Consider the following 13,942-nt stretch of genomic DNA (forward strand, 5'->3'; position numbering starts at 1 on the left):
CATTCTTTCAGGGAACTTGGTGGTGAGGGACTGTAGAGATGTGGGAGGTCTCCAGACCACTTCACCACTGTGTGACATCTCTCATAAAGATGTCAGCATGTTGCTTGAAGCATGTTGAAAGTTCAGCTGTGTCTTTTCTGTCTTTATATCCTTACCATTCCCAGTGTAGGTCTTGTGTACAGAAGGACCCTATTGGTATTTGTTTAATGACTTTCTAGCTTTCGGATTTCAAGGCTGAAGCAAATGTAAATTACGTATCATTTTTACAGGTTTTCCTGTTTGACAACTAGTTCTTAATGAAAAGGTCTCAGGTACACTTAAGAGAATGGTGAAGAGTCTATGATTTAACCAAATGTCATATTTTTAGGAACTTGTGTGAATTGTGGGGAGTCTTCCTTCTGAATAGGATAAACAAAACAAGGAAAATATGTTTTAATAAAAAATTTATTATGATTATTTACATCAGTTCCTTGATATGCATATAAATGTAAACTTTTATTGTTGGCAATATTTCACATATGGTTTATTCAAATTCAGAGTTGATACTGTCAATTGAGTGTACAGGTAGTGAGAAAATGTTATATTCACAGAATATACACACAGGTGCATCCAAACGTCATGTCCTTTTAAGCCAGTGGTATGGACACAGTGCCGTTGACCCTGCTCCTGCTCCGCAGGTGCACGCTGACATCTGCCAGGTCCTCCACGTGCTCCTCGCTCTTCTTCTCCTTCAGGCTGTTGATAAATCTCAGAGTGATTTCATCCCACTCCTCAGGCAGCAGCATCAGAAGAAACCCGACACAGATGATGATGGTGGCAGCCAGGCGGACCACGTTGAATATCACCTCCTGCTTCAGGAGATCCACGGCTAGGGAAGGGAAATGTCACACCAGTCACACCCTGTGATAGTTCATGAGCTTTTCTGAAAACCAGGGACCAAAGCCAGGGATGGAGCTCAAGACTTCCAAATGCCCTAATTATTCTCCATCACTATCTATGCTGACTTCCTGTCCCTTCTCTGTAAACCACACTTGTGCAAGGCTCAGCCCATGCAATTGGGCTTAGGAATGTTTTCCTTTCTAAGGACTTTTCCAGGGCATGCTTTCTTTCTTCTGCTGTATTGGCCCACTGCTGTGTTTTGCCTTTTTTCTTAATTTTTTTTTTTTTTTTATGAGTCAAACCTGTTCTTGTCTTGGACTTTATACCTTTTCAGGGTTTAATTAAGCTGAAATTTATATAGTCTAAAATGAACAGCTTTATAAAGGGAATTTAGTACACTCACACTGTTGTCTGACTCCCCCTGCCCCAGATCCTCGAATCCTACTTCATTCCACTAAACTATTCTTTAGACCTCTGTACAGAGGGCTCCCCGTAAGAACCCTTTTAAAGAATGCCACAACTGTGTGTGCTCAGCACGTTCCATGCTAGCGTCTATCAGAGCAGTTGTTTCTTTGTGCTAGAATGGTTCAGTTCCTCTAGTTTCCCACTCTGTGCTTCTTTCATGGCCTTGAAGGTGGAAACTACACCTTGCTCAGGATCTATCCCCATTATCAGTCTGGTTCCTGACATATGCTAACCCGTCAGAAGTTATTTGTTGAAAAAATGAATCTATGGATGAATGAACGAACTTCCTGACAACTCCACTTGTTTCTGGTTTCTGTTTCCCTCCAAATATCTTACAGCCCTTGGAGTCTATCTCATACAATTTTACACCTAATAATAAATTACTCTGTAGAGGTCCTAGCTGTTTTGTGTATGTCTACTGTCTCTTCCAAATTCATCTGTAAGATTCTTAAGGGAACAGCAATGTAATTTTTTTTCCTTTCCTTGAACATAGCCCTGATCACATAGTAAGTGCTTAACAAACACTGGCTAATTGTTTTGCAGAAAGATGGTTACTAGAGACTTGGGAATCACAGATTTTTTTTAAGTCAAAATAACTGAACTGTTATCCAGAGAACTAATTTCTATGACCAGTTTTAATGGCGGGTTTCACTAGAAAGTTTCTAGAAAAATATTAATAGCTTTCCCTCTTGTCCCTGAAGTGAGACTCATTGCTTTTCCTGGAGGGCCACCTGCTCAGCGCCCCACCCCGCCCCCCTGCCAGAAGCTTCCACAACTCCCCAGGGATCATCTGATGGGGAGCCGACACCCTGTGCATTGCTTACACTTTCATTAGTGATGTTGACTTCACAGTCCTGTGCTGTGAGGCCTTTTGTTTCCATAGGACTTCCTCTAAAAATACCCACAAAATTAGGTTGTCAGGGAGACTACATGAAACCCAAATGATACATTTGGTATTTAATTCTAAAAGCACGACCAAGCAAAAACAGAGCCTCTGTAGCTGCAGATTTAAGATCTGCTGCGTACTCTGCTGTCTTCCACATTGTAGTATTTGAAAACATCTTCCTAGGGTAGGGACGTTATTCTCCACCATTAGAAGAAACAAGTCAGAGCAAACCCGTGGCCCACGTTGTACCAGTACCTGCGTTTCCAGGGACGCTGAGCACTGTCCCAATGGAGATGAGGATTGGGTATGTCAGCACTACTCCAACGTTCACGAGGATGTTGAATGCTGTGAAATAAGGGAGATGTAGAGGATGAAGGGGTTGGTACACTGGTCTCTCAATATACAAGAACCAACACCTTTGCTAAATGTGTTTTCTCAAAGGTCTACACCTTTGTTCAGTTAATCTTCTCATTTTGGTGATGGGAGCATGAATCACTTGCTTGAATCAGTCTGATTCTTGGGTCCTCCTTTGCCAACACTGCCTGAGCTCTTGCCGGCTGGCTGACAAAGTTGTGTGGAAGAGGTGAGGTCATCAATCTTCCACACTGAATGTTACTCTGGAAGGACAGTCTGGGGCTAGCTAGAGGCTAAAAGCAGTTGACTGATAAGTTTTGAAGCTTCCTCCTTTGTTATTTGCTATTTCAGTCATAAGCTTGGGCACTTTACAGGCTCTGGTGCTCATGCCTAAAAGAAATTTGTCCAAAGACAGCAGAGCCTGTGTTTCCCCTCCCTCTTCTCTCAAGGTCATGTGGACAAATGAGGATGAGCTCAGTGTAATTCTCTGGAGCCTGGGGACGATTTCCCTACCCTGCTTGTGCACAGATCAACCGAGGTCAGATCCACAGAATAAATAGAGTAAGTTGATGCTCTTTAATTAATACATTTGGACTTTTTAGTTAAAAGACCATTATTTAAAATGATCCTCTCACCCCATCTGAAATTACCAAAATTATACTTTTCTAAGGTTTATAAATTATAGACTATCATTTTAATAGAGTTAAATGAAACTCTTCAGAGATTGTAGAGATGAGTATTCACAAGTACAAAAGGTCCTTTAGTATGAGATGGTCTCTACAAACACAGATGAAGCATGTTGCCCATTTTTCTGAAGATTCTAGACTCAAAGAAAGTTCACTTTAGTGAGGGTGTTGTATATTTTTCTGTTGTCATCTATAATTAAGTTCACCAATTTAGCAATCTGAAGTCATTTGTGTCTGGAGATGAGAGGCAGTAGGTTTGACCCTCCAAGACTCATAAGCATACAGCAATGGCAGTAAAGACTTAGGTTTGTAAATGTCCCTTTGTCATGGCAAGGCTCAGTGTGAATGAATATTCCAGCACCCCGAGTCTTTCCTTCATTGCGTGGAGTCAAATACAGAAATTTCTTACAAGTTAGGAATTTACTAAATGCATCAAAGCTCAGCTAAATTCCTCAATTGTCTTTTTATTGACTGAATTGGATTTTGGCATTCTGAGTGAATGTAATGGTGTTTCAGAACTGAGCCTTCACCTTCCATGAAATGTGTTGTCTATTTTTCCTTGGCTCTTTAGATGGAATAGTCTTCTTTGATGACCCAAGGAAAAGCATATCCAATTCAATGTGTTCTCCATAGGGAGGGATTCAGCTCGAATTTAAATGCAACTCAGATATGTCAGATGAATGTTTGAGGCTGACCTGCATCCGGATTAAGATAACTCCCCGGAGGGCAGGCCATGGCCATAGCTGCAGGAGATGTGAGAGTTCAGAGCACACCCTGGGGTTTCAGCTCTGGCTCTCAGACTAGTCCCAGCTAGATCACGTGTGATTCCCATGGAGAAGAGAGGGATGGAGATAAAAAGCACTGGGACAGGAGAGAAGCTGTCTCTTCAATTTGTCACAGCTCTGCTTTGGCACGGTGAACTCCACTGTGCGCTGGTGGTTCTAACAGAGCAGCTGCAGTGCCAGCTGGCACCATGCCTGGTGGAGTGTGGATGCACGCTGCTTGGAGACTCCAGGGTCTGAGTGCCACGGGTGGCCCAGCCTGACAAGGCTTACTTAGGAGGGCACACTACATGTGCCAGTGACTCTCACTGGTGGAGGGCTGCTTTACAGGAGGCACAAATTCCGTGAGCACAGAGGTGGATAAGAATAAGTGATGTTTTGGTTATGATTGTTCCCAGTTACATTATTTCTGGCCAGGAAATAATCTGAGCACTTTTAATTAGGATACTATCAACTTCCAAATGTGTTACTGTTTTTTCACTCAACTTAGAGGTAATGAGAGATGATAAGCATACAGTTTTGGCCTTGGAAAGTACAACTCCAGGGACCAACCATGAATGCTTGATCCTTCTCTTGAATGTTTTCCGTTTAAGGGCTTCCCTGAGGGATCTGAGCTGGAGTAGGATAAGCCAATCAACGATCTTGCTGGAATCAGGACATTTTTCTCTTGGAACTGCCGGGCTGATACTCTTTGCAGAGCCACCCCAGCTTAGAAGGTCAGTGGTGGGTCTGCAGGACGAGCATGGTGGGTAAATGTGGATCGATAGAGGAGTTGGCCTTGGGCAGCATGTGGAAGGAGCAGAAGGAAGCTGGCTCTATTCAGAGTGAGCACCGGGGGATTGGGGTATGCTCTTCTCGATGGCTGGAGAAGAGTGGGGTCTTTGGCTCTTTGATTCCTCTCACATCAGGTACCAACAGGCGAATAGCTTGGAAGTGGGAGCCTGGAGCCCAGGGAGGCATACAGCCCAGAGTTCCGGATGCCCAAGAGAAAGACCTCAGGTGAACTTTATTTTATTTATTTATTGATTGATTGTTTTTTGAGACAGGGTTTCTCTGTGTAGTTTTGGTGCCTGTCCTGGATCTCGCTCTGTAGACCAGGCTGGCCTCCAGCTCACAGAGATCTGCCTGCCTCTGCCTCCCGAGTGCTGGGATTAAAGGCGTGTACCACCACCACCCAGCAGGTGACCTTTATTTTGCCCTCAACTGGACACGGTCTACTCAGCCAGGGCCACCAAGCTCATCGCTCTCCTGGTAAGGATTCTTGGTTCAAACCTATTCCCCATACTCAGTAGAGTGAATGGTTTAATACCCAAGTGTGAGCTTTCAGCTCCAAAATGAAGTGAATTTTAAACACAGCTTCCTCAATATGGCTTTCCAATTTATTCATGATCTGCTTTTCTCTTGAATGTCTTCCCCTCCCTTCCTCCCCTCCCTTTCTCTTCCCCCTCTTCTCTCCCCTTCCCTCTCCTCCCCTCCCTCTCCCCTCCCCTCTTCTCTCTTTTCCCACTTCCCTTTCAGCTGAACCCAGTGCTCTGGCTACTTTGAACACTTGGGTGCATCATCCATTCTCGATTCTGCCTGTCGTACCATGCACACAGGAAGCATAATAAGTCACACCACATCATGAAGACTAGATGAGGCTACCTAAAGGCCCATGGTAGATAGAGGGGCCTGGGCTTTCAACTTAATTCATAAATATCTTAACCTATGGCAGCCACACCATGTACATAGCCCTTAGATAATCCAGAAAGAGCCCACCAAGAACCTTCCACATATTCAGTGTCTATAACCAATGAAATCTGGGCCATGGAGCACAAGAGCAGCCAAGGAACAACCCTATGACGACCATCTGTTCCAGGGAAAGATCAGGCGACACAGAGAATGGCAGGCACAGGCTACAACCACTTACCCAGCCACAGCCCAGCCATCCCACAGAGACAGCCCCAGGGCAGAGCTGCAAAGGAGGACCAGTGCTCCACCTTGGTGAAATACAGGATGATGGGGGTGAAGGAGATGAAGATCAAATTGAAGAAAGCCAAGGTGGAGATGAAGTGTGCGGCTTCACCCAAGTTGGCACTTCCAAGAAACATCTTAAACAGAACCTGGAAAGGAGAGAAACTCTTCAGCTGCACGTTGAGAGTTTTTGCTGCTGGAGAAAAGTGAATTCTACTGAACTTGCTGGGCTAGAACTTAGTCTCCACATCTTCCTGCCCTGCCACCTCCATGTGACTAACTGAGCTGGGATGACAAGGCATTACAATTTCCCATATTGTTCACACGGCAGAGTGACTGTCACCAAAGCGAGTCTCTTGTGGTGTTCTAAGTTCCTGGGAATACTCAACAGTGTGAAAACAAAACCAATAAGATGGGGGCATAGGGTGAAGGATAAATAAATGTTATGTGAGCCCATAAAGCTCTCACAGTGCTGACACGCTATCAATTCTCCTTTGCAACCATGGGATTTGTTGCATCCTTATTATGACAGATGCTGAAAGCTAACTGGACAGACAGCCTGTTATTAGGTTGTTAAGAGACATGCCGAGGCCTTACGTTCATAAGCACTATCCTTCCTGAGCGTGAGATGTCTTCACAAACATTGTGTTGCCCTCTGGATTAAAAACAACCTCTTTATCTGGATTCCAAACCCATGTGTAGAGGCAGACAACAAGTGGAAGTGGATGGCTAACATGGACTCACAGAGCAGGAGGAGGAAGCAGGGCCTGAAGCCTGTATTCTTAGCTTCTTAACCCTGTTCTCCCTGTGCTGATCCACTAACACACATTATCAAACCAAGCAGACTATGTCTGCCTGGATTTAGGGGTCAGATAGAATTTTGTATCTGTTAACAACTGTTATCACTTCTTGAATGAATGAATTCTGTAATCCAACCAGGAGAATTCTCTCTATATAATAGCCATCCTGCTTTCCCAGCCATTTCCAGTACCGTGTGGATTTTTAACTTCATTAAATGTATTAGTTTTTCTCTTAGAAGACTTAATCTTGCTGGTCTTTGGTCCCATCAACAATTTTAGTGGAGTCCCATGGGAGAACACATTAGGCATGTGTGGTAAACAATGAACAATTGTCCAGTTTGTCAGAATCAATGGACCCCCAAACATTGTCATTGTCCATGGGCCACAGTGGTGGCGACTAAGCAAGCCTCCAGGAGGGGAAGCAGAGGGCTGTTTCTGTTTTCAAGAGAGTTTGTTTCATCTACGATTTTCATCTGATTGAAACTCGATGAGAGGAGAAATTGGAATTGCCCTTTAGAACCACTCAGACAGTTGGCTTTTAAAGAAGCTGAGCTTCGGGAGAATAACCTTTTAGATTTGCTGTCTGAGGCCTTGCTTCTGAAGTTAGGTGCAGTGGCCCCAGTGGTGACATTTTCCTGGATGACAGGGAATCCAGGGGAGGAAGAACACAAAGTCCAAACAGCAGAGAATGGAGTGGCTTCATTTTGCTAATGGCGTGGGTTCCTTATAGTGTGTGCTCCCTATGTAGTAAATAGCACAATGTCAAACGACAACTTATTGTTTTTAATACCTCTATGGAGTTAATATAATTATCATATACTCAAGTGAACAAAAATATAGAGGAGAAGAGCTGCTTTTCTTACATTCTTGCTGCAACTGCCTGATTTGGAAGCAGGGGAGGGCCACATTGTTGGCTCCAGTCCGGGGTTGTAACCTTAGCTGCCTCATGTGGCCTTGGAGAGTTACTCAATCTTTCAAAGCTCCAGTTCTTTCATCCAGTAAGTAGAATAAGATCTATGGCATGTAAGGACATGTCAACAGAGGTGAAATCCCTGACAGATGCCCCTCACACAAGTATTGACCAAAAAAGTACTTACTATTATTTAACACACCTGTATTTTTCTAAGGTTTTCATTGCTTCCTTATTTTGTTCTTAGTCCTAAGCTGTGAGTGACAGTTGACTATAGAGGAAGATGCAGACATACCTTATATAATGCAGATGTAGAGGCCGAGCCCACTGCAAACGCCACACCTATGATGGAATCAGCGTGGAAATTGTCTGCATAAGCCATCATGACAATGCCAGTAATTGCCATGATTGCGGCAACTATCTGTCAAACAGAATGGAAAGAAACAGAAAAAAAATTATGCTTTCACATTCCAGATCAAGCTATTTAAGCCCCATGAAAGCTGCTGAATACTTTCTTAAGACTAATTACCCCCTCTTTCATCAATATTTACATTTAAGAAGGGTCAGTTTCAAAGAGACCAGTCTGTTCATGCCACAAGCATAGACTATAAAAAGCTGTGTTGATTAAGGGCAAGAAACTTTGAATTTGTATTGTTTATCTTCCTTGAGATTAATATCCTTGTTGGTGAAATGGATTTAACAGGAAGTCACATCTAAGCATTTTTATCTGTACTAAATTCTTCAGATAATTCCATATATACCTTAACCAGCTCCTTGGATCAGTGTGTGTTTCTGAACATGTCCACATAACTAAGACTTGATGAGGGAGATGCACTTTTGATAGAGTTGAGAGGGAAACCCTAGATGAAGGGCAGAAAGACCTCTGAGCATATAGTCAGGAGCAAGCTGAATCTGCATTGGTCACTTGGAATGTCCTGTGAGGCCTCTTTTCCCTTTCTTTACATGCAATTTAATTGATTTTAAAAGATAAACCACAGAAAGATCATTTAATTTAATTACCTTTTATTTTTATCACCTTGCTAGAACATTCTTTAACTTTACAAATAGAAACAGGAATAATTTGACCAAGGTTGTAACAATTGGTTGTCAGAAGATAGGACATGGGTATGTTCAGGAGCTCATTCGGAGCGGCCTGCAACCTTGCATCTGTTTTTAAAATTTTCCTGAACTTGTCCCACTGGAAAGCATTTCAAAGTTACAGCAAACAGTAAAACAGAACCTTGAAATAGGAACATGACATTTCCTCACTGACTTGAAATTCAAGGTGAGAACCTGCAAGGGATTTAACTGTAGGAAGATTCACTTCTGAATAATTTTTTAAAAAAACATTTACTTATTTATTATGTATACAGTGTTCTGCCTGCATGTATGCATGCCTGCACACCAGAAGAGGGCACCAGATCTCATTATAAAGGGTTGTAAGACACCACGAGGTTAACTGGGAATTGAACTCAGGACCTCTGGAAGAGCAGCCAGTGCTCTTAGCCTCTGAGCCATCTCTTCCACCTCCCAGTTCTGAGCATTTCAAAGCCAGTTCCTCTGAAGGTAGCTTTTTCACATTGGGGATGTTTCAGGCCATTTTGAATGCTATTAGTGCATTACTAATAATAAGAAGATGGGAGTAAAGCCCTGAGGGCAGCTCAGAGTGTGTTCCTGATGGCTGTGACCCAGTGACGCTTTTGTTAATTACCCTCAGTGGCAAGCACACAGTGGCCCCAGGATGGTTCTACATTTAAGTGTCCTTTACGAAAACCAGCCGGAACCCTTGAGAACGGATCCTATCTGTTAGCAGAAATAGAACACCTTTATAACTTGTCACCAGGGAGGTGAGAAAATGTTAGCCACCTAGCATAGCATTGCCAGGTGTGTGCACCTGCCCGTGTGTGTGTGTGTGTGTGTGTGTGTGTGTGTGTGTGTGTGTGTTATATAATACACATATTGGAAAGTATCAGGGGCATTTTACAAATAAAAAGTTATAGGCTTATAAGTAAACCCACAAGGGAATTATCTATATCTGAGAATTCTAGAAGGCAATCACTTGCTTTGATTTGGGATTTATCATTCAGCCAGAGAATGTAACCATTTTGGGAGCAGTCTCATTTTTGAAAAATGAAAAGGCATATTGGCCAACTGCATTCTGATTTGATTTTGTGTTTAAATCTTTACCACCTAAAGTGTTCATGTGCAAAAACAGATTTCCCTCTGAACGCCAAACTTGGAAGATTAAGATACTTTAAAAAATGTTGCAAGCCAACCATCAGTTTTATTCTTCTTGATCAAACAATTACATAACTGCTTGAAACAGGTTTGAAAAACAGTGTGGATCCTAATAAACTTGAGCGTGGTTAGCTGTGTTTACAAAGTAATATTTGCATTCATTGTGTATTATATGTAATTCTGAATGTCAAGAGCTATTAAAAAAAAAAAAAAACACTGCCCACAACAATTGAAAGAACAGAACCCTTGTCCAGGAACTGATAAACAGACGATACAATTATTTCTAGGACAAGCACAGGTAGGAACTCGTCCCTTTCCTCATTAGCCAGAAGTAAAAACAAATATGAATGAAGAAATTTCTATTATAAGTTTTCTCAAGATGAGACTCAGCTATGGCTAAAGATGACATAATTTTATAGCAATTGGAAATTATAGCTATAGCAAGCATCTTCAAGAACTTGTGAAAATATTCGCATGAACTCCTTGAATTGACATGCCAATTACACCAGTGTCTGTTTCAATTGCTTGCATGGGGAGAGGTGGTTTTCCCATTAGGGGGCCAGATAATACTTAGTTAAATTCTGAAAGCATAAAATCTGACTATTATGAGATATTAGGAAAACTCTTACCCATGGTAGAGGCAATGATTTATAAGGCATATAGTACATTCCTATTGAGGAGATAAATGTTTTCTACATTTTAACTTAAAGTTTATAATAATCTGAATAGATAAATTCTCTACCTCGTGTTTTAAGAAATTCTCAATGTATTTCTGATGGACACAGCTATAAGTTGAGGAATGGATCTCAGCTCATCTTGAACATGTAGGAATGCATTGGGTGGAAAGTCTATTTGGAGAAATCATTTGGATGACCCTAGAACAACTCTGCTTGGTACCACTGGTTTAAAACTTCAAAGAGTAAACACTCCAGGCATTCATATAACAAACACCCTAAGCCACACACATTTTCAGAATCAGTCTTCAAAGGCTTGGACACTCACTCAACAGAAAAATGGAAGGATGCTGCTTAGCATGCTGGTCATGAACTCCTAGGAAGTCTACATCTTAAGCAAGTTCTTCTACATGCTCATGTTGACCACACAGGAAAACTGGGACACTCTGCCTCCCATGAGAACCTCTTTTGCCACAAAATGGAATATCTAGTGGGGCTAGGTGTTTGGCTTCTGAAAAGCAAAGTTTTTCTTATAGGTTATTCCAGATTCAGTTTCTTAACCAATTACATGCATCTAAGTCAGATGAGCACAACCATCATCATCATCACCTGAATCTCATTTGGTTACCATTTTTTAACTTCCCAAAACTCTCTATTTCCTTATAGTTAGTGTGGCAATTTCAGCTGAATACCTCTGGAAATGGATTCAGTAATCACATTTCCCCAGCATGCCAGCCAAGTGATACAGCCCTGTGAGCCAGCTACCATCTTCTGCAAGCTGTCCTTCAGAGAATTCTTGCCATGAACTCTTAGGGACAATTTGTAGAGGGCTAGGAGACTATTTGAGCCTGTTTCTGAAACTGAAATGCTTGACATCCTAAACACTATCTCTAGTCCTACAGGAGAATCAAGCTTCTTTTACCTTAAAAATAAAACATAATAAAATTAAAAAAAACCCACTAAAGTCAAGAGAAGCATCTGAATTTTGGCTGTTTGTGTTTGTGTGTGTCTTTGTATCCCCCTTTCTGTGCAGTCTCCCTGAAAGCCACAGGATCTGATTGCCCTTGCATCATCTCATTCTCTGTGATGCCCATTCACAAATGGTTTCCAGAATTCTTTTCTGCCTAGCAACATCATCTAAGTTTAGGGAACAAGTCATTGGAATAAGCCTTCAATCTATTTTTTTTCCTACAAAGTTCCTATAAGATCCTCACATATCTAAATGAGAAACTGTAATCTTAACATGTTTCCTTGAGGCCAATTCTGCTTTTTGAAGCTAATGAGCATGGAAGAACTTCACTAGTTTACAAGGAACCCTTAAGACTCAAAACCAACAAGAAGTTCTAGGACAAAGGTATTAAGCTATATTGTTGACCAAAGTTGCCCTGAAGTTTGAGGCTATATATCAGTGGTTGAGACTAAGACACCAATTAAGAGCTCAGCCATTGAGTGCTGTATGAACACAGCTTTTGGGTGGATTTTAGTAGACCTATTTTCACAGAATCCTTAAACTTCTATACATGCTATATTTAAGATTATGTAAGGAACTATCTCTTTCATTCGGAACCATAAGTTGAACAAGAGCTGAAATGTGAAAAAAAAAAAAAAAAAAGAGCTGTGGGAAATCTATAGCCATCATAAAGAGGCAAGAAGTCCATAGAACATTGTGGGTACTGGGCCTCTACATTTCTAATCCACCCATGACTATTTTTAGGAATAAAATCCACCTAAAAGTGAGATCACAATCAAACCTGGGTAGAAAAGAGGGAAAGAAATCCCAGAAAGAAGGACTGATAGCTGTGTGGACAGACACTGTGACCCTTGAGTTAGTGACTAAGGGTGCCGCCCTTGTGACAATGATCAGAACCTTGCTTTCTCCTTTCTGGGATCCATTCATAAGGCTTTGTTTGGCCCAGAGGGTCCTACCGGGGACGATTCCATTGTCTATCCTCTGCTGCCACCCCTGGGAATCTTGAAGGCTCCTGCGAGTCTGCACTGTATATGAACGAGCAATTACCAAAGCAGACTAAGGGTCATTTTGAATCTTCTCTGGGGGTTCAGGATTAGCACATTCCAGTGGCAGCTCAACTCCAGTATCCTGTTTTAAAGCCACCCTGGGCCCAGTTTAATTCAAATTACAGATTATGAAACAAAAGAATCAGAGCCGCTGATGTTCTCCAGTTAGAACTGGGGGCTCTCAGAAAGACTCCCAAAGAGCCACATTGTGTTATGTTAGCTGCTTGGGAATGACATAATGGGGGGATATTTGGTTACTGTAGGAACACATGCTGAAGGAACATAAATCATCCCCTAAATTTCTAAGAAAGTTGGAGTCCGTTTAAGTATTTTCAACCATCAATTTTCTGAAAATTCTCCATTTTACTAATTTGAAAATGAAAAACTTGAAATAATGATACAAAATGTAAGAGAGGATCAAGATATCAAAGGAAGGGTCCTAAATTTCTAGTCTGGTATCGAGTTCTTGTTGGAATGAACAGGCACCAGCGACAGGGAGGGCAACCCCCAGTCTGAGGGCATTCCATCCTCTGTTCTCTGCTTCTGTGGTGCTGGTGGCAGAGCCCAGAGTCTCATGTATACCAGAGCAGCACTCTCCGATGGAGTAACTGTAGCGGTGATTTTCACGATTTTAAGAAATACAGTTAAGTACACAGGATCTCAGGGGTAGAAAAACAGCCATGTGAAAGGTGGCAAGGAGTAGATGATGGCTTTCTAATATCTTTTAAAAGTATAAATTTTACAAATTTCCATGCTAATCAAATTAGTTGTAAACAAGTACTCCTGAAAGAGCTGTTTAACACACCACAGATTACCAATAAATTGGATGAAATGACTTCATAACAGAAAAATGATGAATATTTTTTATTTCTATCTGTACTTCAATCAGTAGTCCAAGGAAACAAAGTATAAATGAGTGATTTATAGTGGATAATCTATGATTATATGAGTGTTATTCATTAGTGGTCCAGACAAGTCCGTGTTTTCTGATATGACTACAGCTTAAAGCATCTTCTCTTCTGTCCATGGTGTTATTTTGAGATGCGGGAAAAAAAAAAGGAGAAAGCCCTCATTATTTATGTTTAACAGGATCTTCCTTGGAGCCAAGCAAATGAGAGCTTAAGTCCAATGACTACCTGCTTACAACCCTGCCTCCCTTATGCCCTTCCCCTCCCCCCACACCAAGCTTTAGCTTGAGGTAGAAAGAGAAACGTTAACCTTGTGACTGGAAGCAGCCCTTTGTGTTTGGAGTGCAGGAGGATGAATTCTGGGGTTCTAAACCTTGGATTATTTACAGAT

At 41.8% G+C, this 13,942-nt stretch overlaps 1 protein-coding gene across 2 annotated transcripts in view; it reads right to left on the reverse strand.

Moving 5' to 3' along the window:
- Nucleotides 1–426: 426 nt before the first annotated feature.
- The window catches only part of Slc35f4 (solute carrier family 35 member F4), a 238,710-nt gene continuing 225,194 nt past the window's right edge, over nucleotides 427–13,942 (reverse strand). For both annotated transcript variants that reach the window (XM_036199560.1, XM_036199561.1), the window contains 4 exons: nucleotides 8,011–8,136; nucleotides 5,962–6,154; nucleotides 2,486–2,575; nucleotides 427–868 (listed from right to left, as the gene is read on the reverse strand). In XM_036199560.1, the coding sequence (XP_036055453.1) occupies nucleotides 627–868; nucleotides 2,486–2,575; nucleotides 5,962–6,154; nucleotides 8,011–8,136 (651 nt within the window). In that variant the 3' untranslated portion in view covers nucleotides 427–626. The remainder of the gene's footprint in view (nucleotides 869–2,485; nucleotides 2,576–5,961; nucleotides 6,155–8,010; nucleotides 8,137–13,942) is intronic.

Source organism: Onychomys torridus, chromosome 9 (genome assembly GCF_903995425.1).
Source record: "Onychomys torridus chromosome 9, mOncTor1.1, whole genome shotgun sequence".
Classification (NCBI taxonomy): Eukaryota; Metazoa; Chordata; class Mammalia; order Rodentia; family Cricetidae; genus Onychomys; species Onychomys torridus.